The sequence below is a fragment of the Schistocerca gregaria genome, chromosome X (genome assembly GCF_023897955.1).
Source record: "Schistocerca gregaria isolate iqSchGreg1 chromosome X, iqSchGreg1.2, whole genome shotgun sequence".
NCBI lineage: Eukaryota > Metazoa > Arthropoda > Insecta > Orthoptera > Acrididae > Schistocerca > Schistocerca gregaria.
In genome coordinates, this window is record NC_064931.1 from 405,018,725 (window position 1) to 405,046,427 (window position 27,703).

The 27,703-nt window shown below is 38.4% G+C and overlaps 1 protein-coding gene across 10 annotated transcripts in view; it reads left to right on the plus strand.

Annotated features, from left to right (window-relative positions):
- LOC126297640 (synapse-associated protein of 47 kDa-like) overlaps positions 1-27,703 on the plus strand; it is a 325,546-nt gene that overhangs the window by 156,744 nt on the left and 141,099 nt on the right. For 7 of the 10 annotated variants that reach the window (XM_049988670.1, XM_049988666.1, XM_049988665.1 and 4 more), the window contains exons 2-3: positions 3,074-3,304; positions 15,325-15,413. In XM_049988670.1, coding sequence (XP_049844627.1) covers positions 3,074-3,304; positions 15,325-15,413 — 320 coding nt within the window. Of the gene's footprint in view, positions 1-942; positions 1,079-3,073; positions 3,305-15,324; positions 15,414-27,703 lie in introns of those variants that run through there. The other 3 variants (XM_049988672.1, XM_049988671.1, XM_049988668.1) reach the window with 3 other exon arrangements.

Here is a 27,703-nt window from a genome sequence, read left to right on the forward strand (position 1 = left end):
ATTCAGCAATCCAGCTTCCACCTGCCTTCAGAAACTTGCTGATTAGGAACCAAAAGTGCCAAGAGATGAACTGTGGTCACTTTAAACACCTGCTGTTGTCGGGTTAGTACTTTATCTTTACTCTGTTGTTTTTCATGGTACCGTGGAACTCTGTTCTCCAGGCCACTTTTATTTGCCCCACCCTGTACATATTACACCAAAAGTATTTTAGAACGTAATGTACTGAAAAGTTTTCCACCAGAAAGTGACAAAATGGCATGCTTGGCCAGTGGCAACTGGTATTTCAAGTGTAGCTCAGAGGCAGCTTACAAGGGGACGGGCGTCCGCACATACACAGGCATACACAGAGAACAAAAACAGTTTTATTTCAGCAGACAAATTAATTTTTTGGTTAAGGTAAAAAGAGCTTGCAGTACTTGAGGTACCTACTGTGTCCTGTTTAAAATGTCTCATATTTCACCCCCCCCCCTTTTTTTAAAAAAAAAATACACACACAAACCAAAAGCAAACTCCCTTATTAACATTTCTTTGTGAAAACCCTGCGTATTTTGTTTCGATGAATCACTAAATCTCCACAAAATTGAATACATTGTTCTATTTATACACAATATTTATATGCTGGTATATTCGAAAACTATACTGTTTCTCAGGTGCTAAACAAAAGTACTGAGGTGCGTGTCTTCGTTATATTAATGATACAGCGGTAGTGTACGATGTTACAGGGTGTATAAAAAGTTCACGAACATGGAGAAATTTCCTGTATTTGCGACGTTTTTGTACCGCTGCGAAAAGAATAAGACACCAGCAGAGAGCATTCACAGATCAGCGGAACTGTCAGGAACCCAGGATAATGTATAAATGCAAAGGTAGTTTTAGTATCTCAAGATTTGAAGTTCTTTGCAGTTACGATTATTATCTACTAAATTATTTCTTTGGAAAATTGAGTTTGTGGGTTACTGCAAAGGAGAGGAATTTAACTCATCGGTCATCTGTTTGTTGTTCCTGATATCAAGTAAATTCTTGATACCGATAAACATGTTATTTGGCTTTTGTACCTAGGTTCTTGCTTTAAAATGCTGTAAGTCTAGTGTCCAGCAGGCAGTTATTGACTGACAACAAAAACCATTCGCATTTCGTTGTTGCATGTTCAGTGTCATAAATACGCAAGCTTTTACTCCATAAAATATCGCAAGGCCCTATTGTGTGACCATGTCACGATATTACAACTTAGCAATTGTACATAAGCGTTTTATCATACTTTTTTTTTCTCTGCATGCGTATTGTAATTAACGATGTTTTAGGAAAATTTCTGCCCTTAGGTGATCAGCTTCTAAGTATTCATTTAAATAGAGATTGTCAAACTCGTATTTTGCTAGTGGTAACGTTTTGTAGTGAATGAGCGCTGTATTCATGATATTCCTAATTTAATAAATTTCGTATAAAGATGTTAATAACACGTATTGACAGATTTCTGCTTTCACTTTCCAGCTACAGTACGAAATTGTACTTTTCCACAGACTAGATATTTCGTTTTCTCAAATTTGTCTGCTCGTCATGTTTAAAAATGGGAGGGGGGGGGGAGGGAGGTAGAGAGGCAGATATATAGTATATTTTACAGCTTTCTTCTGTAGCCACACTAAACTTGTTGTATGTATAACCTTTGCTTTTCCTCCCACATTATGGTATAGTATAATAAGCGTTAATGAATTAGGCCATATTACAGTATCAGCATTTACTGTCCAATTACATCCTCATTATGACCATAATGGGCATACTTTAAAGCTAATTTTATTCATATGAAACTGTGAAGTCATTAACACATCAGTGTAACACCCATGAATTAATAGTTGCCTGCTGTTTTTAGAATTGCTTCCCAGTCTTTGAGACAAACCACTTCCACTTGTGACTTCCTGTATACATTCTTTACAGTAACAAAAATAATTTGTCACTGAAATATGTATCAGTGCCTTTCATATTTACATATCTTGATTCTGGTTTTAATGAAGTTCAGAAGAGGTATCCTAGATTTTTTTCATGTTAGTAGTAAAAACTTCGGTGTCAGCAATAGCTAGGAGTGGGATATGTGCAGAACATGGAAGAACTCTAATAGTAACAAGAGTAACAGAAACCAGAAAGTTAAGATGAAAATAAACTGTGAGGAGATTAAAAGCATATGTTAGGCTGGGACCCAAACCCAGTCATTTACCTTATTGGGAAGGATAAGTCTTGGGGGTCTGATCTGGCACTCAGCTCTAGTCTTTCAGTTACACAACAGTGTGCACTTTCTCATGGGGTGGATGATTTATTTTGCAAGGACTGTGGTAACATGGGAATTTTGTTTCAAAGTTTCATTGATAACTGGAGAAGCTTATCCATGTTCACGTAATATGATTAGCATGTCACTCCATACCCTCCATGTAAAATGTCACTGTGAAGAGTGAAAAGCATATAAAGTTCCTTAGAAACTGAACAAGACATACAAAATTCGTTTTGTTCATATGTGGCCTCTTAAAGTATTCTCCTTGTTAGCCCTACTGCTAAAGATAAATGCAGAATAAATTATGTTTTCCTATTTTTTCAATTGTTTCTGATTTAATATATAGTGAAAATTCTCTGCTTCGTCAGAAGACATGTTCGCAATTTGCATTATTGAGGACCGTATTCAGTACCTCTTTCATTATGTTCGTTTCTTGTACCAAACTAGGTGACTGCAAGATTTCATCTTTTAATTCTGTAATTGTGTGTTGGTAACATTGTGCTGTCTGGAATTGTATGATGCCTCTAATTAGCTCAAAATGATGACATAGTCATTTATTTTAGGCTGTGGCCAATTCCTAAAGGCCATTGGCTGTAAAAAGTTGTAGGGCAAATGGTTTCAAATAAAATCACTGTTCATTTATGTTAATGGCTAACTTCTATTCCACTGCTATTAAAAATCTTTCATTTTCTATCATTTCTGTTTATAAGAAAATTGCTGTGCTGCATAAATGAAGTATGTGCAAGAGTTTTTGCCTTAAAGAAGTGAGGTCACTGAAAAGACTGAGTTTTAATTGAACTCCCTTATTCTTTGCAGTCCGACTAAAGGAAGCAAACTGGAGATGTTGGGGAATGTAAAGAGCCAGATGACTAGCTGGCTAGGGTCTGGTGTTTTGGGAGGCCTAAGGAAGGGGGACCCATCAGACCCAAATGCAACTACAGGCCAGCAACCATCAGATCAATCAAGTGATCCTGCTCAGCAGACTTCTACTTCTGAGAAGCCAGCACAGGACACAACTCAAGAAACCAAAGAAGATGATGACTCCAGGTTTGTAGATTTTAATTAGTGTCATGAATGTTAGTACAGATATTAAGATCAATAAATAAATTGACATTGTATAGTATGCATTACAGTAGGTAGGATGAAATAACATTGGTTTCATTTGGATGTTGTCATCACATGTGGAGACATCTGAATTGTCAAGTTTCGTGACATTTCTCATCCACTTCCAGTACAAAAAAGCATAATTCATAAATATAAACTAAAATTAATGTTTCTACCCAGTTTCTCTCATTCCTGTTTCAACCGAGCTAGTCAGACATCTTCAAGGACCTCAGTATTAAGACACTGAACTCTCATAGTTCTAGCTTAACATTATGGCCAAAGGTGCAGACATGTATATCATAATTATAAAATCATATTAGTACAAAATCACAAGTAATGAGAACTTTTCATTGTCATGATGCATTGAATCAGTACTGGAAAAATACATCATAAGCTTGTTAGTTTTTGAAACACGTAACAGGTCTCAGCTTTACTTACACATAAATTGTAAGAAGTTGGGAACTTTGTTTACACACGTCTTACTTCAAGGAATTTATTGGCTTCAATTTAAGCTAGTAAATGGCACAAAGTGAAACATGATCATATTTGGTTATTGTAATAAAACATCTGTGATTAGAATACAAACGGAACCATACCTAAAATTGATTAGTCTGTGAAACAACTTCATGGCTCTTCCTCTTAATTTTACAACCTCATTAACGACACTGTTTCAGATAACTTGTTTCTTTTATAGTTACACATTTTTACAGATGCTGGTATCCATTTTCTTAATCTGCTTTACCACTGCTTAGAGCCTAATGGGGAACGGTTCGTAGATGTATCAACACTCAACTTCCCAAAGAAGGCCAGCATAAGCACCACATTTTTAACATGTTGTTCAACTTACATTTTCATATAACATTACCATTAACTAATAAGCATTTGGTGCAGTTTTCTCTGCATTAAGTGTATGTGAAATTGAGCTGTGTTACATATTTCTCTTCAGATTTTCTAGTTAGTTATAAAAATAACTCATCAGTTACAAGCTAAACTAGCCTTGTAGTGGTCTTGTGATTGCTCTAAATAGTAGTGTGTAGCATAACTCATGGTGAGAGTTGAAATTAAATATAGTAGCATGGCCCTCCAAATTTAGTGGCAGTATTGAGTAGCATTTCTACAACCTTTATTATCAAATATTATTTAAATTCTGAGATTGTGTGTTGAGGGTCTTGTACGTTCTGCAGTAGTGTTTCCATTACCGGTAGTAGCTTGCTTTCTAGCATGTTACTACTTTTGCAAATGTTTTGTAAATGGTTTCTTTCAGAAAGAGTTTCATTTTGATTCTTTATATTTTTAGTGATGGGCGTGGAATAAATTACTATGTTACAAATTTTACCATGGAGAGTGAAATATGATCTTCCTTGTCTTCTATATCTTGTGACCAAGTAAAACATGGAGATAAATTGGCATTTGCAAATGCATGTGCAGTGTTCTTAACATCAATTATGGGTTTCCATTGTGAAGGGGAAAATTTGAGGAAGAGATTTAATACCAATTGTGTTTTAAACACTATAAATAATAAAACAGAACTACAGTGGCAAATACTCTATAGTTGTAGATTGAAAGACAAAGGTCTGGAAGCTAGCATAAGAGGTAGTACATCAGCATGCAATAAGTGTGTGTGTGTGTGTGTGTGTGTGTGTGTGTGTGTGTGTCACATGAATGCATGAGCTTGCAAAATGAAGGTGAGCCAGGCTACCAGCGTAGACTTTAATCCATTCAACAGTTAACAAGAGTGGTTTGATTAGACTGCAGAAACACAAGATATAAAAGCACATAGATCAGAATTCAAACAGTTCAGATAGATGTGGCATATGACATTCTTCCCTTCTGTGGTTAAAGTAAGCTAAGCGCTAGGAATATCATTTGACCATAGAAATATAACTATGTTAGCAAATTTCAGGGTGGGCAACGATTGAACACATGAAGTTGCCAATAGAGAAGAAAGAGAACAAAATGGGATATCAAAAGCTACTTATGAAGTTTATCTAGCAAATGCCTTCTTCACTAATGAGCCTGGTTACTAGTTAGCTCACAGTAATAATACAAGGTGAACAGTCAGAGACACAAATCCACAGCTGGTTTAATTACACACATTTTTTTTCTGTGATTTTTCCCTTTATAAAGCTTCACTAACAAATCAGCTATGCTATAAGTACCATAATTCCATAAACTTTTGAAGATAAAAGGTGCTCAGAAAAGTTAAGAGTCAGCTTATGAGTGTGGCGGACCTGTACATGTCCTGAACACGAGGAGGACTGTAGCTCTTGGGCTCATGGAGAGAAGTTGAACACGTTCTTACCACATGGATCATCATACATAAGTTCCTGTATGTAAATGGTGAAAACAGTGTGCAAGTACTCACTACTGTGTGATGATTGGAATTTTGTATTAATGATGCAGCCATTTTCCGTATGACAAATTGCACATGCATTATTAGTACTACTACAGCCATAGGTACTACAAAGTTGTAATCCATGTTAATAGTTGCAATTTGTCAGATGACAACATATCATACAAAAAATGCTAAACGTTTTCTCTGAAAAGTAATTAGAAAAAAATAGTTTGGAAGCTTATTCATTAGGGGGACAATCCCCTCTTTGATGATGGTCACTTGGAAACTTGTATCGGTCAATGTGAAGCAGTTGTAATGACAACGCATACATTACAAAGATGAACTAAAAACAAGTAGAAATATTTCTGTGGTCAATAATCTAGGCAGAGAGACAGCCACATCGAATCTGAAATTAAAACTCAAATGCCCTGGAGTCCAGCAAGTAAAGGAACTGTGGGTCTAGTTTGAAGAATAGTTGACCAATCAATGGACAGATACGTATATGTAGAACAGTTCATGATTGGAGTGCGGACTAATTGGTATACAGCCACTGTAAAGAAACTTAAAAAGGAACAGCTTCTACTGCTTATAGTACCATAGTAGATCATCATCAAAAGACCTCTTGCAGAATACAGAGAAATTCAGGTCATGTGAAAAAGCTGTCAGCAGCACAAAAGCTAGTGTGTAGACACACCTAAATGCTACAGGAACCAAAATAAATTTGATCAAACCCTAAGCACAATTTTTAAGTCCATTTTCAAATCTTCAATAAAAGAAGTTGCAAGACTGTTATCTCGGTTTAATGTGCATTTCACGGGAGAGGTGGATAATATAAGTATTAGTGTCATGGGCATTCAGAAACAGTTGAAATAATTGAAACTGAACACTGTTTCACCGTCTAATAGACTACCCATAATATTCAGTACAGACCTTGCAACAGTTATCCCCCATTTTAACCATAATATACTGTAGATCCCTCAAACAAAATACTGGACTCAGAAGTTGAAAATTTGTGACTGAATTGAAGTTACGTTTGTAGGGAGGACTCCACATGTTATCTTAGATTTTAAATCAACAACAGATTCTGAGGTAGCTTCAGGTGTATCGTGTGACAACAATAGGTATGTCACAGTTGGAATTACATTCATGCTAGTACCTGCTTAAGCAGCAGGTAGCAGGCATTGGTTCACGGCAGGATACTGAGAACTTGTAGGTAGTCTACAAAGGAAATTACTCCCAAAACTATTACATGTTGTATCTTAGAATGTTGCTCAAGTGTGGGACCCGCACCAGCAGTGAATTTACTATAATGTAGACAAAGAAAGACAGTGTGAATAGTCAAAAGTCTGTCTGACCCCCAGGAGAGCACCACAAAAATGCTGAAAAGAGAGAGAATCTTCAGACACCAGTTATCCTGTGAAAGCCTGATCACAAAGGTCCAAGAATCAATATTAAATGAAGAACCCAGGAATTGACTTCAGGCCCCATCAGGAATGCAAAGACAAGATTAGTCTAATTTTGACATGCACAGAGGCATCCAAGCTTTCATTCATTCTTTCCCTGCTTGGTAGTCAAATGGAATCGGAAGAAATACTAACATGTGGTACAATACACACTTGCTGCGGTTGTTTGCAATGGTTCGTAGAGTCTGAGTGTAATGTAGATGGTTAGACATGCTGTCCTAGTGGCCGAAATGCTAAATAAATGATGGTATAAATCAGTTTTTCAGTGATTGGTTCATTGTAGAACTTTGGCAACTCACTGAGGCAAGATTCTTTGTACATGATTAAGTCATATCGAGACATATAGAACCATATTAAATGATTATAATATTGCTCCACATGATTTTTGAATTGTTGTGGAACAGGTCAGTTTGGTTGTATAAATTGCTGCAGTCTGCAAGACTAACAATGTGTTCTTGGGCTAGCAGAACACACACACACACAAGCCCTTGTTAGAGAAATTGCTAGAGATAGATAATGTTGTATGTAAAACTTCTTTCCAAATGCACTTTTAAGTAAATTTGCTGCAGTGTCAATGGCTATTGTAGTTAACTAGTGTTCCACAGCGATGTTGCCTCACGACAATATATGGAATGTGTACGATACACTAACTGAAGATTGAAATTGAGGAGCTAGATGCAAATATTGTGATAAAATGCGCTGTTACGCACTTGAATTGCAGCTGCGAAGGCATATAGATGACTGTTAGATACCTCCAGCCTATTAAACTCTTGGCTTCAATATAGCCAATGCTAATAAGAACTCGAAAGAGGTAGTGTTGAACCCAGGTGTTCTGTGTTGGTTAGCACATGGTCATCTGCGAAACCAGTGAAGCTGAGGTACCATTACTTACTGCTGATGTTCAATCACTGTCACATATGTAGTAGCAAAGTAAAGTATTGCTAAGGCTGTGTATGCAACATGTGCACCACTTACACAGCAAGGATTGTAATACTGGTAAGATGTCCACCAGAAGGTGCATCATAATGACCCACCTACAAGTAATGCACAAAGAGGTTGCCTTGATACACAATATCAGCTCATGGAGGCATTTGTTAATGCAGCAAACATTGTCACATTCACCTACATTAATTGTGGATAATTGGATGGATGTTGTAGGTCACAGCTTGATAAATTTTGAAGCAAGCCAGATTCTGTATTTTACAAGTGTCTAAATTTTTATTTGTGGGACACCCAAGCCTTGCATGACATCAGCTGCTATAGGCAACCATGGTTTTTGGGTCTTAGCTCCATCATCGGGTGTATCTGAAATCTGAAGTAAAATGACAGCTCTAACCTACTCCATCTAGCGATTAAGAATTTTTTAAACAATTAAAGATAGACAATTAAAAACTGAAAGATAGAAAATGTTTCAACAATAACCTACCTAGCAGTGGTGGGGCATCATGTCTATGAGCTAACAGTTGATAAGCAAACATCTGTCATAAGTGGACTGTCAAATAATATCCCAAATTGTGGCTGCGACACAGCAAGCAGACTGAACAGTAACACCATAGGCCATATTTGTGGTAAACACTCTGAAGGAGGGGCATAACATGACAGAGATAGAAACTAAGGTATAAGCTCGTACGAATGCCGAAAAAATACAGAAGCAATATAGGCAATAATGTAAAGTAATGGTGGTCCATTACAAAAGATGTTCACCTTAATAAACAAATCAGAAAAAGCAGCATGACTAGTAACAGAATATGTGCAACAAAGCAATCCATAAGACATAGAATCCTAATATAACTAACAGAATGAGCCAAAGGCTGAGACACATACAATTTGCCAAAATCTGCATCAATATCAGGAGTGTCCAAACATAACACACAATGGGTTGTAAACCAGTGAAATTAAAAGGTAAAACATTTAAAAAATAAAACTGGCAAATATAAATCCAGTTACTGAAGAGTTCTAACATAACGAATGACAGGTAATGAACCGATGAAGTTAAAAACATAATGCATTTGAAAGATGAAACTTCTTTAAAAACATTTCAAGAAACTAAAAAAATTAAGATAAATACAAGTATTATTGCACTTATTCTGTTGTTAATCATGCTATTTTTTTTGTTACTTGTTTGTTAAAGTGAACATATCTTGTAATGGAGTGCCATGACTTTCGGTTGTTGGGTATATTTCTTCTGCACTATTTTGGTGTTTGTACATTCTTGTACCTTAGCTCCTCTCCATGTCATGTTACGCACCCCTTTCACAGTATTTACTATCAATCTGGCTCGCACTATTACTGCTCAGTCCACTTGTTGTAGCCACATGAGAAAACACTATCAGCATTTGGTATGTGTTGGTCTTGAATGTAGGCATTTTGGCATGGTTTGTTATATCACGTAAGTTGAAACTTCCTGTCAGATTAAAACTGTGTGCCAGACCGAGACTCGAACTTAGGACTTTTGCCTTTTGTGGGCAAGTGCTCTACCATGTGAGCTACCCAAGTACGAGCCACAACCCATTCTCACAGCTTTACTTCCTCCAGTACCTCGTCTCCTACCTTCCAAACTTCACAGAAGCTCTCCTGCAAACCTAGCAGTTGGTAGAGCACTTGTCCATGAAAGGCAAAGGTCCAGAGTTTGAGTCTTGGTCCAGCACACAGTTTTAATGTGCCAGGAGGTTTCATATCAGCACACTCTCCGCTGCAGAGTAAAAATTTCATTCAGGTTATAAGTTGACTTGGGCCTTCTGCAGTGCAGGGTCATTATTTAGTTTAACTTTGGTTTGGCACATGACTTCTTCGACCCAGTGTCCTATGGTGACATTATCGCTATAGACTGTATGCATTCTTGGTGGCAATTTTGGAACAAGAGGAAATTTCCAGGGCTGCAATTGAAAGTTGGAGTTCATTGCAGCCACAATTTTGGGATATTATTTGATGGTCCACCTACGATAGATGCTTGTGTGTCAGTTGTTAAAGCCTGGACATGACGTCCTATTACTGCCAGGTAGGCTGTTGTCAAACCACTTCATCCTTTTTTCAGTTTCTTAATCTCAACCTTCAGTTGTTTAAGAAATTCATAATTGCTTAATGAAGTACGCTACAATTGTTGTTTTACTTCAGATTTCAGACTCGTCCGATGATGGGGCGACTAAGAAATTGTGGTAATGCATAGCGACTTCTATCGTGCAAGACGTTATTGACCAAAGTATTTTAAAATTGTGGTGGATTTGTTTACCATGAACGTTTTTATAAGTGTGTTTGCCCTGGAGAGCAAAAGAAAATTGCCCGGTATTCTGGTTGATATTATTGGCAATATAATTATGCTTAGTACATGCAGTGCCCATAGATAATGTAGCAGAACTTTGAGCTGGTGTTTGTGCCCTAAGCAACCTCTGTTTACTTTGTCACTCAAGATTATAAATGTATCATCGTCAGCTGTAGGGTCTAGCATGTATTTTTCTGAAATTTTGTATGAACTTTCACACATGTTCCCAGTGAACATTGGTAAAATTTTGTTTTCACCAATGTAATGTATCCAGAGATCATCACTTTCTTGACCCCGTAGCGCAACTATCGAAAGCCCACTTCTGAGTTTTCGACAACTTGGATACATACCATCTCCAGCAGTATTATCTTGAAAGAAACAAAACTAGGCCATCTTGTACAACTTTTTCACCCTGAAGCAAAAGCCATTAAAAAAAGATTCTTGAGCAACTTTATATCGATAATTTTAACCAAAGTAGGATGAAAAAAAAAAACAGATATTTGAAAAAGACATGAAATTTAGCTTTTTATATCTCTGGAAGTAACTGCAGGATAATCATGAAACTTTGCACATAGTAAGTTACCCAGGGTTTTAGAATATAAAATTTCGTTCTACTACTGCTTTCGAGTAGTCTACAGATTGAATGCAAAGTTCATGATATTTTAAAAATGCCAAAAATGTTTATTTGTAGCCCACTTTCACTAAATAGTCTTCTACAGACTCTTTTGAACCAGTTTCATTGGAAAGTCCGTGCTCTAAACCACCTAAACCACTAATTTGGTTTTGCAGTGTGTACATAAGAGCCCCCCCCCCCCCCCCCAAAAAAAAAAAGACATTGAGAAGGTGGGGGTGCATGTGAAATATGCCTATATTCTGATGGTGCTCGGATTAAATCTGACGCGTTGTGTTACATTCTACAATTACTTAGTACTGTCTGGGGAAGGTAATATCAAATCCTGATGACTAGGAAGTGAGATAGTTGTTCCACTGTATAAACATCAAGAAATGGGTGTCTTTTTTTCATGACTCATCAGGACATCTCTCTCTCTCTCTCTCTCTCTCTCTCTCTCTCTCTCTCTCTCTCTCTCTCTCTCTCTCACACACACACACACACACACACACACACACACACACACACATTCTGTGTATAAATTGCTTAAAGTTGTACACTGTTATCACATTGTGTAAGTTCTGGGATGTTCATAGCAGCCTACCTTTTTTTTTTTTACATACTAGTTTAATTCCAGTTAAAAGTATAGCAAATTTTGTCTTCATAGTTTTCAGTTTATGTGAGCTGATGAAAAATTGTGTTGCTGTGGTCCAAGGTGGCTTAATCACTGCTGGTTTCTTTTAAAGTGAGAAAATTAGCATTCCAAGCACCATAGGGGATACGCCCAGTAGCTGTGCATTGGCAGCCACTGATGGGGTTTCTTTACCACAAGTTCCCAAGCCTGTCTGCACACAGAATCCCAAGCCTGATATATTTCTAGAAGTGTCAGAGGACAAATCCAGAAAACTGTTCTAGGATCCTAAACATGTTGTTACTTTCAAGCTACATGAAATTTTACAAGTTTCATTAATTTTTCTGTGGAACGTCATCAGGAAAGCTATACTGTCAACCAGATGATGTCAGTGAGGGTGCTGGGTCACTGAAATAATATACTGTTTTGGAACCCAGCACTTGATACCTCTTGATGACCAATAAAATGAATTTCCTGGGCCATGTGGGTGCATAAAGCTCAGCAGCAGTCTCAGATATTTCAAGCTCTCCGCTCACTTCCATAAATGCATGCAGCGTATTTTCCTGGCTGGAGGTCTGATACATTTCTCTTCTGCACTGAGAGCATTAACAGCATTAAATTTGTTTTCATCAGCAAAGAAGAAAGTGATCGGAATAAAGTCTTAAGAGAAGAGTGATTATCGACAATTCAGGTTAGCAGGTTCAAATGATGAATAATCTTTTCAGGCTATAATTAGTGACAATAGTGGAGGATACACATTAACATCAGACTTCCAATCAGGGTAATATTCTGCAAGCATTTATGAAAAAGTGTGGTTGATTGGAAATATCCATGAGACTTCCTCAAAGAGGAAGAGGAAGAGGATGCTGTAATAAGGTTCATGCACTGACATGGCCCAGCAAATTCATTTTATTGGCCATCAAAGGTCACAAGCCCAGTGTTCCGTAATAGCACGTTATTGCAGTTATTCCTCATGACATCCTACAGCAAATTAATGAAACCTGTAAAAAGTTAAAGTAGCTTGGAAGAAACCCAAGCTTAGGATCCTAAAAGAGACCTCTTTGAACTTTGTCCTCTGACACTTAAAGAAAGAGATCATCTGGCTTTGGGATCCTGTGTAAAGAAACCCTTATCAGGCTTTGAAACCTGTGGTAAAAAAACTGACCGGTAACGGCTGATGACTGACTATTGGATGTGGCCCCTATGGTGATGGGAATGCTGGTTTTCTCACTTTAAAAGTCACCAGCAGTAGTTAAGCCACCATGGACCACAGCAACATTTTTCATCAGTTCCCATAAAGTGTAGACTATGCAAACACAAAATATGCTATAATTTAAACTGGAATTAAACTAGCATGTCGATAGCATTGCACAATAAAAGAACTCACAATGGTCTATAATGTGAGTCCTTTGCAAAAAAAAAAAAAAAAAAAAAAAAAAGGTCTGGCAGACTCATAAGAACTTCTGTAAAACTTGGGCAATGTGATGATGGTGTACAGCTAGAAAGCAATTTTATTCAGCTGTTAGGCAACAGTTTTACTAACATGATGTCCAGTACATTGGCAATGCACAGTTAGTTTGATTCTGTAGCTATCATAGCGGAAAACAGGCTGAAATATGTCCTGATAAGTCGTGACAAAATTACACCCATCGTTGGGAAGTTTGTATAGTTGTTCTGACTCGATCTCACTTCCTAACAATCAGGACTTCCGATGTTGCCTTCCCTATATAGAGTTCTAAGCAATTGTAGAACATAATAAAAAGATTTCAAATTTAATTTGAGTACTGCGGAATATGGGCCTATTTTAATGCAAATCTACCTTGGTGTTGTTGTTTTTTTTTTGGGGGGGGGGGGGGGGGGGGGGCTTATGTGCTCACATTGCGAAAAATATTAGTTTCTTTGGTGGTTTAGAACATGATCTTCCTAATAAAAACAGTTTCAGAAAATTTTATTTTGTAAAAGTTGGCTAAAAATCGCCAATTTTGGCATTTTAAAAATGTCATCAACTTTGTCTTAAATTGCTGACATGCAGTAAGAGAATGAAATTTTATATTAAAAAAAACTTTGTATTGGTAAATTATTATGTGCAAAGTTTCAGGTTTATCCTGCAGCTACTTCCAGAGATATAAAAAGCAAATTTTACATTTTTATTTATTTATTTTTTCAAGTGTGTCTTTTATCGGCTGACTGTGGTTAAAATTATCCATATAAAAACTACTCAGAAATTTTTTTGATGATTTTACTTGAGAGTGTAAAAAGTTGTGTGAGACGGTCAAGTTTTGTTTCTTTCAAGAAAATATTTCTGGAGACATTGTGTCTCAACATAGCCGAAAATGTATGTGTATGTGGGGGAGAATGGAGGATGTACTTTCGGTAGCTGAACTGTGTAATTAAACAAATGACTATATCCCTGGAAGTATTATATTGGCAAAAGTAAAACTCTGCTGATGTGTCAGTGCTGTCACAAAATTTCAGCAAAATATGTAATGGTAATGTGAAACTTTTCCAAAATTAGACCACGTTGGCTCCAGTAAGGACAAAAAACCTGTCAGTGCAGTGGACTGTCTAACACAATTTTAATCTAGTTATTTCTGGAGGTAAGCTAGAAAATAGTGTTCTTCAAATGGGTAAGGACTGGATGCAATGGCCATTTATTGCACATTGAATTAATAACTACATGTAATTACTTCAAATATCAAGTAATCTCTGTATTAAAGATCTAATGCAGTATTGTTATACTTAGTTTGCTCCAGTCATTACATATAGTTCTATTGTTACGCTGCTGCCTGTTAAGAGTGAAACACACTATTTAAATTGTAGTATTGTAATGAGAGTAATTTCTCCATAAATTAATTGTAAATTCTGAGTCTTGCAATATAACATACGACAAATATTGTGTGTCGTGAATGCAGAACTTTTGCTAGGACACGTACTACTTCCTAAACTTCACATATCAAGCTTCATGGGCAGATTGTAAGTCACGGTGGAATAGATCCATCTGTAACCAACTTGTCAACAGAAGACTAAGTTTTAGTTAGAGGTCCTGTAATCTGCTAGGAAATACTATCATTTCTGTAGCTCTTAGTTTACTTAATCCATTGCTTTCTACATTTTAAACTAATTTTACTGAGATGTTGCAAACAACTGGCATGTCTGTAGTCACATCATGAAGTTGTAGGTTCCCATACTAAAATAATTTTCAGTCTAGTGATTAATCATCATATGCATTGATGAATCCATCTACCCCTTGCTGAAGTTTGGTAGAGTGATCCTATTCTGATTATGGTGAATTCTGCAATAGTTTGTATTGGCAATAGGACAATGTATATGTCTTAACGGAACTGTGATGACATAAATACTACAAAATTTTCCTTTCATCCAGAGGATTTTTTTTTTATTTCTCAGGGCATTGCAAAAATAAATAATCTTGACCTTATAATTAACACAATTTTTCTGAAGTTGGGAAACCTGAAGTACTTGTCTACATTCGGTTGTGCATACAATCATCTTAAGTGTGCCATATTAATCAATGAGACTTACATTCAGCATTAAAATATTTTCCTCCCTCCCTCCCTCGTGTGTGTGTGTGTGTGTGTGTGTGTGTGTGTGTGTGTGTGGGCGCACACGCGCTGTTGTGTTTTTTAACTTTTGTATTTCTGTTACAGTGCTACAGGAGGAGCAGACAGTGATGTGGCTGCCTCTGAACCAGGAACACCTGTGGAGGACAAGGAAGGGGGCCAAGCATTTGGTGCTGGTATGTTTATTTCACTTTTTATATGTTGAGTTAGAGTGTTTGTATGTGTGTACTGTGGAGATAATGAGGTCACTTGAATTGTGTAATACAATGTTTAAAGCTGTCTTGTGCCAGAAATACATGTACCAGAAGACAACAGTGTACACTTGCATATTCGTTTCATATTTTGCAAGGCATGACCTTGGATTACGTACACATTTTGTTCCGTAGATCAAGGAGCTACTCAAGGATGGTAGGACAATACCCTAAGTGAAATGGATGCGGAATAAATAAAAAAGAAATCTTTAACATATATTTGATGTAATAACAAACTTCTCATGTAACATGGAGACAAATAATTACATTACTGCATTGAAGATGTGGTGAAGCGAAGCCTGATTTTATTTCTTCAATACTATCAGTAAGATATACATTATTTGCTTGTGCTAAGAAACTTTCCATTGGAGTAGGATTTGGCCACCAACTCTTTAAACTAAACTTCATTAGTAGCTAAACTCTCCTGCTGCGTACCAAATTAATTTTTAGTGTACTGTAGCCTCTGAGAACTATACTGAAGATGTAATTAGGCAATGACAATTGTTATTTTTAGAGACCAGGACAGTAAATTGAGTTATATACTTGTGACTTCCCCTTTCCATAGGTGGTCATCAAACTGGCATGCAAGTGCCAGATATAATCGCAGTTTCTGAGATTTTCATTCCCAGGACTGTGCCATAATACTCTGCCCTTTGTCAAAGCTGCTTTTGCCATTGGCTTTCCCCATTTGTGGTCTTTATTTTTGCTACAATGATTGTTCTTTCATCTCTGCTCCTGTAATAAACTTCCCTTACAGCATTGCCACTGGGTGCCATGGTCATTATGTTTGGTCGTGTGTGTGTGTGTGTGTGTGTGTGTGTGTGTGTGTGTGTTCACTAAGCTGTAGTTCTTAACATAATTATGTTACTTTCTACTGTGTGACCGTCTACTTGAATGTGTTGGCACTAAGATCACAGCCCATCTTAATGTGTTGCACTGATAAAAATGTGATTGTTTGATTGGTAGATAGTGTGTGATCTTTTCCGATTGATACTTGGACAAAGAGTGTACAGCATCACTTGTACAAATAGGGGAGTGTTCTTTGATTGTTGAGAAAGAGACCTTGAAGAGGGCCAGAACAGCTGAGCCTCCCTAAATATGTGCGTCGAACCACCAGTTCTTTGTGAATGTGGGTAGGCTAGATAAGACCACTTTTTTTTTTCCCCAACTAATTGAATGCAAAGATGTACCGTTGTGCTGTATTGCCCCCTTTCTCATGCCTCAGCACTCCACTTCTCTATTAAGACAAATATTATGACTTTTCTTTTCTCCTGGTTTAGTGATCTGAAAAATCTCTTTCACAAAGATACTCACATATTTATGAAAATTGCAAGGATTATTTGGTTAAAGCCTATCGTTACTCTTCAAAGAAAAATATTACAGCCATAGGAAATATATTATTCAACAAGGAAATGCCTTTATGGTCATCCTGTGCAGGAAATTAGTAGGTCTATTCATGGTTTGGAAATGGAAGAAATAGTTTATAACCATTTTTTTTTTTTGTGATTCCGAAGTGAGTGTGAATGTCGATCTGTCTCTTGTAGGATTGACTTCAATGTTTATGATTGATCTTCCGTCATGGTAATGATTTCTGATGCAGTTAATACAGACTTCTAAAAAAATCGCCTGAAGACTAAAATAATTTTTACAGGCCAGCAACAACTGAGGCCAAAGTTAATATTCATTTATTTATTCATTTTAATTCTTTTTTTATTTAGGAAGATTGAAGGTGAGGACTGTCATAAGGTCTAGCATTTTCAGTAATCTTTTGGGTTTATATCAGCAGCAGTCATCAAACTCTTGAGTCTTCATGTTGGGAAGGCTTGCAGTTGGTGGAAACTACATGATACAAAAAGGTTGAGCATTTGGTGCTAGGTCAAAATTGATCTTAACCACCTGGTAAAGAAATGAATCGGTTTCATTCACACAGTGTAGCAGTTGCTTCTCAGGGTCTTGTTCAGTTGCCTGTTGGAGTGTTGTTCGTCATAAGAATAAGATGTGAAGAGGTTGAGTAATTTAAAGACCAGGTATGTTATGGGCTGGGAATGAGGGGTAGACACACATCTTTCACTGTATTTACCCGAATACCCATGGTCGTGCCTGAGGCACACACAGTGCTGTATCGCTCGTAGTGGAGTGTACCTCCCCAACATGCATGAGAATATCAAAGACAAATACTTAGAAATGGATTGCTAGGGGATTTTCATCAATGTGGGTTCTTACCAGTTCACGCAGTGGCTGAAACTTTGTTTGAGAGGCTTCTCTTTGTAGTCAGTCCAGCTTGTAACTTACATTCCAGGTCATCCCTACCTGTCTATTGTCACCCATGTTGTAGAGCAAAGGAAACATCACACCTTGTTTTAAGTATCTGAAAATGGTTTTCTCCTTTTATAAAGTGTTCCTGAATAAGCATCCTGTTTGATCACAGGATCTTTACAAAATAATTCAGAGATTTGTTTGGACTGCTCTGAGATGTCCAGCCAGGTTCAGGTGTTTAAGTAACATAATACACTGATCAGCCAGAATATAATGACCACCAACCTACTATCAAACTAAACCTATTGAGACGATAGCAGCATCACCTGACAATGAATGACTGCTAGTCACACACGCATGATGCACATTGTACCAGTAAGTATGCTGGGGAAGATGTGCATTCTATATAAGTTTGACCAAGAGCAGATGGTGATGGCATGTAGGCTTGTTAGCAGCATTTTGAAAACTGCATGCCTTGTCAAGAGCTGGAGGAGTGCTGTGGTCAGTGTCTTCAACATATGGTGAAACGACATCCAGATATCATGGGGTTGGGCGGTCTTCCATCACTGTAGATGTTAGACATCACAGGCTTGCCTGAATGGTAAAATGGGACAGGCGGCAAACTGTAGCAGAACTAACATCCAGCATTAATGCTGGGCCGGTTACAAGGGTATCTAAACACACAGTGCACCGAACACTCCTAACGTTCGGCCTCTACAGCCGATGACCTGTGTATATGCCAGTGTTAACATCACGACATTGGCAGCTACGACTGAAATGCACATGTGACCACCGGCACTGGACGTTGGCGAAGTAGCAGAGCATTGCGTGGTCTGATGAATTCCGATACTTTCTTCATCATGCCAATTGGAGGGTGTGAATCTGTCGTCTCCCAAGGTAACAGCTCCTTGACACCTCTACTGCGGCACGGAGATAAGCTGTCAGTGGCTCCATTATGATGGGGAGAAAATTCACACGACGACCAAGAAGTATCGTACACAGGTTGCAGGCCACGTACACCTCTTCATGATGATCATGTTTCCCAATGGCAGTGATGTTTTTCAGCAAGATAATGCACCATGTCACAAGGCCAGGAGCGTGATGGAATGGTTCAAGAAACACAGTGGCAAGTTTCAGTTGGTTGCTGGTCATCCCCAACTTGCCTTATCTGAACCTGATTGAACACATCTGGGATGTGATTGAATGTGGCATTGAAGCTCATTGCTGCGCTGCTCGGAATTTATGGGAATTGGGTGACTTATGTATGCAGCTGTAATGCCAATTCTCTCCAGTGACCTACTAAGGCCTCATTGGTCCCATGCCATGAAATGTTGTCGCTGTTACCCGTACATGATCAGTGTCTTTGCAACATTGTGCTTCTTTTATACTCCTATCACTCCCCACTCCTTCCCCCCACTACCTGGTTGCACACCTCACCGGGTTGAGTGGTGAATGCCCACCAAATGCTGGGTGTGGACTCCGATCCCTCGCTGCTTCTGCTGCCACTGTAGGGTGTGGAAGTCAAGTGTATTTCACTAGCCCCTTTAGAACAGTCTCAAAATGACTACAATGGTAGGCTTCCTTCGTCTACTAGTGCACAGCTTCTGTGAACTAGTGTACATAGCACATGTTCATGCTTTGAAGGATTGTGGCAGTTGGAAGTGTGGAAAAACAAATTTTCATTGATGGATTTACTGTATTCACTGTCTCCCATAGTGCCGTAGGCTCCGCACTTGGCTAAGACATTCTCAAAAGGGGAATGTGCCAGTCTTTTGCACCTGCATAGTGAATTTGATGCTGGGATGTGGAAAATTCAGATATGGGAGAAATTCCTTTGTCTGCAGACTGAATCAAAATTTCAGGATCATTCCGTAGTTCTCAAATCGCAGCTTTTTTCAATTTTGAGAGGTTTGTTTTCAGTGGAAGGGCTGTCGTGAGCACGCGGCATTTTCCCAATGTAACTCCCATGTGGCCACACCACAAATGTTTCATCAACATACCTGCAAAAGCATGGAGAAATCGGTGCAGCTGTTTGCAAAGCCTACTCTCTGAAATCCTCCATGAATAAGTTTGCCACAACCAGTGATAGAGAGCATCCCATGGTGGCGCCACCTATTGGTTTATAATAATTACTGCCTAAGAGCAGAAGGGAGATGTGAGGACAACTTCATTCTCAGGTTGAATATCTACTTCATAAGCTTGGTGGAATCAGAAGAGTCCCTCTGGTATAGAGGGAGATGGCATCAAACCTCACCATGAGGTCCTCAACATGAAGACATAGTTATTACAGCTGTTGAATGAAATGTCTGGAGTTCCTGATGTGGTGCTGCCACTCATTGATGTAAGGGCTTACTTAATAGTCCCATTTGATGTTTGGCCACCTGGTACATACTTGCACCTGTATTGCTTACAGTAGACCATAGAAAAATGTATTGTTAGTGAATTTTTGGTAAGCCAGAGAGCCTTGGCTGTGCAGCAGCTCGTGGTCTAAGCTTGTTGATCTCTTTTTTTTTTTTCCCCAGTTGCCAGCATAGAAGTTCGATCATGTTCCTTCTCACTTTGTTGGTCAGATCTACTTAGTTTCCTGTATGCTGTAAAGTTGAGTAAGTTGACCATTTCACGATTTTGCTCTGATAGCGAAAGTAGTACAATAGCATTTCCTTTGTCTGCAGACTGAATCAAAATTTCAGGATCATTCCGTAGTTCTCAAATCGCAGCTTTTTTCACTTTTGTGAAGTTTGTTTTCAGTGCAAGGGGTCTCATGAGCATGCAGTATTTTCCCAATGTATCTTCTCTGCTTCATCACTGGGGAGGGTGGTAGTTCTTACCCATGATGATATCTGCAATAGGTATAACAGTTGGTGCTGTTGTGAAATAGAGTTCCTGATTTCTCTGTGTTTATCTTTTTTTCCTGTGAGATTCATTACAGTTCTTATTTGCAGTGCTCATAGTTGTTGTTCTCTTGCTGCTAGACATTTGAGCTTGGAGACTTCTTTCGGTGTAGCACTCTGTCGAGAGCGGTCTGCGTGAGTCCAGTAGACCCTGTCAACCCACTCAGTGGAGAGTAATCTTGTATGTGAATAATAAAAATTGAAATGAAGAGCTTTATTGTAATTTATATGTCATTTATTCAAAATATGCTACCAGTTGAGACGCTCTTGAATATGGAAACATTTATAACATGTTAGTAAAGTGTAATGAGAATTCCAACAACAAAAATCACAGTTTGTGGGCGAAATGGGGATATATTACATCATAAACTTACATAGTAAAAATATACTATTGATACCCATACAGAACAAAGTTTAACACTTAATTTATGTTTCCGGCATGCGCGCGCACACACACACACACACACACACACACACACACACACACACACACACACACACAAACTCTCTCTTACTTTCTCCAGTGACGTAACGTATCCAAGGGGAGCCCACACATTCAATGAATTAAACCAGCAAAGCAACTGAAGTCACATATTTACCTAACCAGAACACACAAGAATATGGGATATACCAATCATAAAATAAGAAACCTAATAACATAAAATCAAACAGGCAGAGTAAACAAATGTAAAAGAAACCTAATGAACAAATGTTCATTGGATAATTGAAACCCACTGAAATAACATCACATCACATATTCTCTAATCAACTCCAATACATAAACAATGTAAATCACGGTCTAAAACTTAGTATACAAGTGGAATTGAAGTTGGAAGAAACTACAAAAAGTGCTCCATTGATATTATTATATAGCATCCCAGTTATAGTATATCATTAAGCGAATGCGTAACTCCTGTAAGTAAAAGGCCATAAATATGCAACATCTCCAGAGTAACAACGAAATAAGTCACCAGTGTTTCTGCTAATTCCAGGAAATGTAATGGACATATAACAATGTTGCTAACTTTAGGGACCTCCACTGTCACTATGTACTTACGGGCTTAAAAGTAACCTGTGTGATACGTATTGATGAGCAGTTACCGAAGAACATCTTTTGTGCAAATACTCTGTTTATATGTAACAATAACCTATTAGTAGGAGTAAATCAGTAAAACCAATAGGCCCGTTTGTTTGAACACACACATACAGGACCATGAACTTCAAAACGTCCATATGAAAATCCAACAGCACGAAACCAGGAGACACCTATGTATTAATGTATAAAAGAAAGAAAATGAACTCCGAAGAGTCCTTAAGAAGGGGAACTCCGACAATAACTTACACAAACTTGACAAAAACGAAGCACATTCCCTCATGTCCTTGCTAACCTATGTAAAGGTGGTGACATCCATCGCATACCCAGTTGCAATCAACATGAAAGTAATATTAGAAAAAATGCATAATTCGTATATTAAAACTCCCCACACCTAAACTACACTGTGATAGGGGAGCACCAGTGTAAAATCAAATTGTGCACAAACAGGCACTTCATCCTGGAAAACTCTCCACTGGAACCACATATCCAGTCACTAATGAACCAGACCCAAAACCATACATTTAAAATGAAAATAAAAGTGGCACCTGAAGTCATTCATTATATAGCATAACATCCACCACAACAAAGTCACAACTTAACATTGCAAAAGCAAGCACAAAGTAGTAAAAATGGTGAAGTAATAAGAGAGATCAACATGCTTACATACCTTAAAAATAAGAAGTGGACCATTTCGACTGGATATGTAATGACCAAACAGCCTTTCCAATACAAGCACCACAGAAAATCCTAAAAACATAAAAAAATTCGAAAGCTATATAAAAACTAAATATACATCCATATCGGGGACAACAAGACATGAGAAAACATATGTACTTGTTTAAAGATGCAGAACAGTGAAATATTTGAATACCTGCAAAGCAGTGTGTGGTGTACACATCAACAAACAAAGCAACAGCACGAAAGTGCTTGGTGCAATGCGGGAACTTCCTTATTTGAAATGCGGAGCACACACAGCTGTGATTCGACATGCATTCAGGAAACAGTTCAACATTGTGCCTGCAGGTCATGGTCCTGATGTGAAATAAATTGTTGTGTGTGTAGCTACCTTTAAGGATACTGGAAGTGTGCAGAAAAAGAAATCAGGATCTTGAAGAACCACCAGAACCCCAGAAAACATGCAGAGGGTAAGGATGTCGATTTTGAATTCCTGCAAGCGATCTGCACACAAACATGCAGCTTCCTTCACAGTCTCTGAATGCACAGTGAGACGAATTATTCATGAAGAGTTGAAATTTTGTCCATATAAACTGTCAGTGGTGCACACACTTCGGCGTGATTTTGTTTCACGAAAAAATAAGTGTGAAGCCTTGATCGATGAGCTGCCTCATGACACCTTAGTGTTATCCAGCAACGAGGCACATTTTCATTTGTCTGGCTGTATGAATAAACAAAATATGCAGTATTAGAGTGGGACAGACCAACAAGAACTTCATGAGCAGCCCCTGCATACAGGACGTGTAACTGTTTGGTGTGCACTGTCTAAAATTGGATTAATTGGTCCATGGTTTTTCGAAGAGAATGATAAGGTAGAGACAGTCACTTCTGAGTGTTATGTTCAGATGACTGAACAGTTTTTTATTCTAGAACTTTAAGAAATGGATGTGGGTCATGTCTGGTTCCAACAAGATGGTACTACAGCTCACACGGCACGAACATCGATAACCATGTTGCACGAACACTTCCCCGATCATCTCGTATCTTGGAGGGGCAATCTCCAGTGGCCAGCACACTTGCTAGATTTAGTGCCATGTGACTTTTTCTTATGGGGCTATCTCAAATCATTGGTGTATACCAATTGTCCACAGACCCTGGCTGAGCTATGGAACAATATTCATGTTGATACTGCCAACATCGACAGAGACATGTTAGGAAAAGTGGGCCAAAACTTCTGTTTTTGACTCTGCAAATTCATTGAGCAGAATGGATGCCATCTTAGAGATATTTTCAGAACTTAATGGAACAAAACTTTAGATGTTACTCTTTGTAAATAAAAAAGAATTAAATTGATATCTGTAATACTTTATGATTTATTATTTTTTTATTTTCAAATAAAGAAGTTACCACACCACACCCTGTACAAGTGGAAGGTAAAATACGGCCTCCTGGTGTGATAAACTACTCAGTATGTGAAACTCGGTGATAGGCAAACAGTACTACTGCCAACCCAGAAACATCCAAAAATAATAGACCAGCACCATGGACCATGTCTTAGTTCAATGAAAAAAACCAGGAGACTGTATGTGACTGACACACACACACACACACACACACACACACACACACACACACACACACACACACACACCTGTGACTCCATAAACGTCCAGCTGCCACAAGCAAAAATGCAGTAATCACCTCTATTCAGACACCTATAAAATACAGTAGGAGTGGCAGCCATAGACAAAAAGCTAAATAGTGCAAAGAAGCACTATCTGTAATTGTAACACCAAAAAACACACACTGTCATATAAGCTAAACTGTTACGTCATTAAGACAAAGACTTATATGTGGTCATTACTAAATGCACGTGACCACCTCTTGAGTGACACAGCAAACTCTAGGTAGACAACTATGTTCATACTACTGAGAACTATATGCAACATGACAATGGTCAACACTAAGCAGTGGCAATCCTTATAGCCCTGTACCACTCTAAAAAGCAAGAATATGCACTGGCATCTACAAGGAACCTAGATCAGCCATACATTCAAGTAACTATAGAGGAACTGAGGCCCTTCTATGCAAACTGTGGATAACAAATGCGGAGACATGAAATACTCTTAAATAGTGTACGTTAGACGGCTGAAACACACAACTCAAGGTAAAGTAGTTTTGGTATATTATAATAACGCAAAATCTATCTGCAGTATGACACACAACAGTGAAGGGAACTCTGAAACCCTACAGGAGAAAATTAAGCACAGATAATAGACAATGACAGCATATGTATTCACCAAGTGTAATCTGCCATCAGCGTCCAAACCACAGTGACAAAGACCAGCAGTCTTCAAATGGAGAAAGTACAACCTATTACGTGTGTCATGCCAGCATATGCAGCCAACAAAGTCTTGTAATCTTTTGGGTGGCCTCAGTATTTATATGTTGGGTGGTCCTTGCAAATGTCGGTATTATACTATGCTCACTGCACCTCATTAAGAAGGTAAGAGAGCTGAGGAGATGTCCTTTTCTGTCACGATGGGTATCCAGCTTTGTAAGTCTCAGAGACATCACCTATGAAAACACATACACTGTTAGGTTTGGTGAAAAATGACTTGGAAACTGTGTGTCTACTGTATTCCTTGCAAATGCAGCAAGGCAGTCTGTGCAATTGAAGAAAGGTGCAAAGAGCACAGGAGACTAACCTAACTTATGCAGCAGAACATTGCATTGGCTACAGGGGACTTGGTGAAATTTGATGAACAGAAATGCTGAGACAAGTTCTGTCATTTTTGGACTGGGTTCTAAAGCAGTCTATGGAAATAAGTGACAAACAGCCTGATCAGAATAACAGCTCCACTCCAGTAAAGTATGGAATCCAACACTGCACTAGCTGAAGTCACAATGTCTGCCAAGAAAGACTTCCATACTCAAAAGGCGTGGCAGATGCTCTGAGGGACCAGAGCTTGACCCAGCAATCAAATATCCCTTCTCCCTAGCATTCCACCTGATAAAGCCTGCGACCACATAATGGGGGAAGGAGTGGGGAGCGATAAGAGTAGCGAAGGTGCGTGATGCAGCAGAGCAGCTCATTCATGAAGGTGACTTAGAGATACGTTTTTGGAATATTGTGTTATAGAAGACTTCACTCGGCTTGACACCCGAGGAGAATACAGACAACTGATTTGTTGAGGAAGCTCAAGATACACGTCTGGTTTCGAGAGAATGTGCTAGCATGAAAATTCCCTCATGCCTTCTATAAAACAGTTATCACATTAGTGATAAGTTACCCACCATACGCTGTCTCTCAAGTTCGTTTTGTTGTTGTTCTTCTTCTATGTAATGGTCATAACATATTACATGTATGTATAATAAATGTTTTGATGCAGTTTCTCGATTAGTAGCAAACGGATTACTCTACGTATGTTTCAGTTGTTTTTTGTGCTTACTGTTTGATAAGTGGGATAAATCCTAATCAAAGTGCTGAGGTTGTGCACCCCAGACTCATATTTGGGAGGATGACAGTTGAAATCCCTGTCTGGCCATAAAGAGCTAGGTTTCCCATAATTTCCCTAAGTGGCTCAAGGCAAATGCCAGGATGGCTCCTTTGAAAGGACACAGCATATTTCCTTCTCCATCATTCCGTAATCTGAGCTTGTGCTCTGTTTGTAATTACAACACTGTTGACGGGGATATTAAACGCTCCTTTTTGTTGTTGCTGCAAGAATGAATACAGATATGCTAATATTATTTCTGTGTTGCAATGCGAAGGTTGGAGACCCAGATTAAAGATTGAAAATGCATGTTGAGTCTTTTGCGGAAGTATTAAATTTGTTGAGTGTGTGTCAATACTTACCAAATTACCATGGTCACTACTAAATGAGCAGCATGGAAGATAACATGGCAATCCCTTCATATCCCCATACAACCATCCTGATATAGGTTTCCCTGAACAATTACAGGCAATACAGGATAGTTCCTTCGATGAAATTACATCCAGTTAGTTTCTCTTGCCTTGTCCAGCTGAGCTACTACTTCATCTTTGATGATTTGTCAGTAAGGTGCTCTTCTGTCCCTTCCTGATTTGATAAAACAATTTTCGCTTTTCTGAGACAAATCGAAGAAAGTGATGTAAAGCAAGGCAATCCATTGCTTCAGGCGATAAGTTACAGTGTTGTGTCAACATGCAATAATGTGGGGGAGAGGAGGAGATGGTGGGTGCTGGTGGAGGAGTAGGTTTCTCAAAGATGTTGCTGTGTGAAGTTACTCCATATGCAAAAGCAGTCAGTATCATCTGTCTCTTGCAAAACAATTGAGACTTCAACTATTTGCAGGAGGGATTGGTGCCTCCACTTTTGATGACAGTGCATTTACTATTTACTTTGACTTGCAAGGGTAGGTTATCTCCTTCTGTACATAACACAAAGAATTGTATGTATGTAAGAGAGTAAAAATAAAAAATAAAAATATTGAGGCCAAAAGTTAAGGAAAAGAGTAACACTGATTAACAAGTGTCTGGTAGTAGTCTTACCAGTTTTGCTGTAAGTCAGTTAAAGATGCCTCCAATTGAAATAAATGAAAGGTCAGAATATGTTAGGTTTCTTGAAATAATGAAGGATATTCTCTCTAATGTGTTTGTGGACGTAAGTCTAGGCTTTATCAAAATAATTACCTGCCACTAGTGCTGTTGCTGTTGAAAACAGTGGAACAACTTACAGGAAAAACGTAGGAAACCTAAGTGCAGCTGCGAATGCTTACCTGCTTGCTGACAATTGTACTTCGTTGACAACAGGCTCAAGGATTCCTGAAAATAGTAATGTAGCAATATTTGCAATGCATCAGTGTTTTTTTCTCAATATTGCACATTCCAGTAATAAACTGTTTTATAGTTATTATATTCTTTACCTATCGTCGATTTTTCATGCATCGTACCATAACACATTTCCTTTTGTATGATTAATGTGCTCACATGGTCAACAGTTAAGCTGAGAATACTTTATGTGCAAACTGTGCTCTGATTGTAACACCTCACCCCCCCCCCCCCCCCCCCCCCACAATCTCTCTCTCTCTCTCTCTCTCTCTCTCTCTCTCTCTCTCTCTCTCTCTGTGTGTGTGTGTGTGTGTGTGTGTGTGTGTGTGTGTGTGTGTGTGTGTGTGTGTCCTGGTTCCACTCCCCAAATACAATGCACTGGTTTCACCTTCAGCTGAAGACCTTCAGTTCTTTTTTTGTGCCTTTGTCCCACATTGGTGCAGGGTTGGCTTAGTTGCTAACAGATTTGGGTTTGTTGGTAATG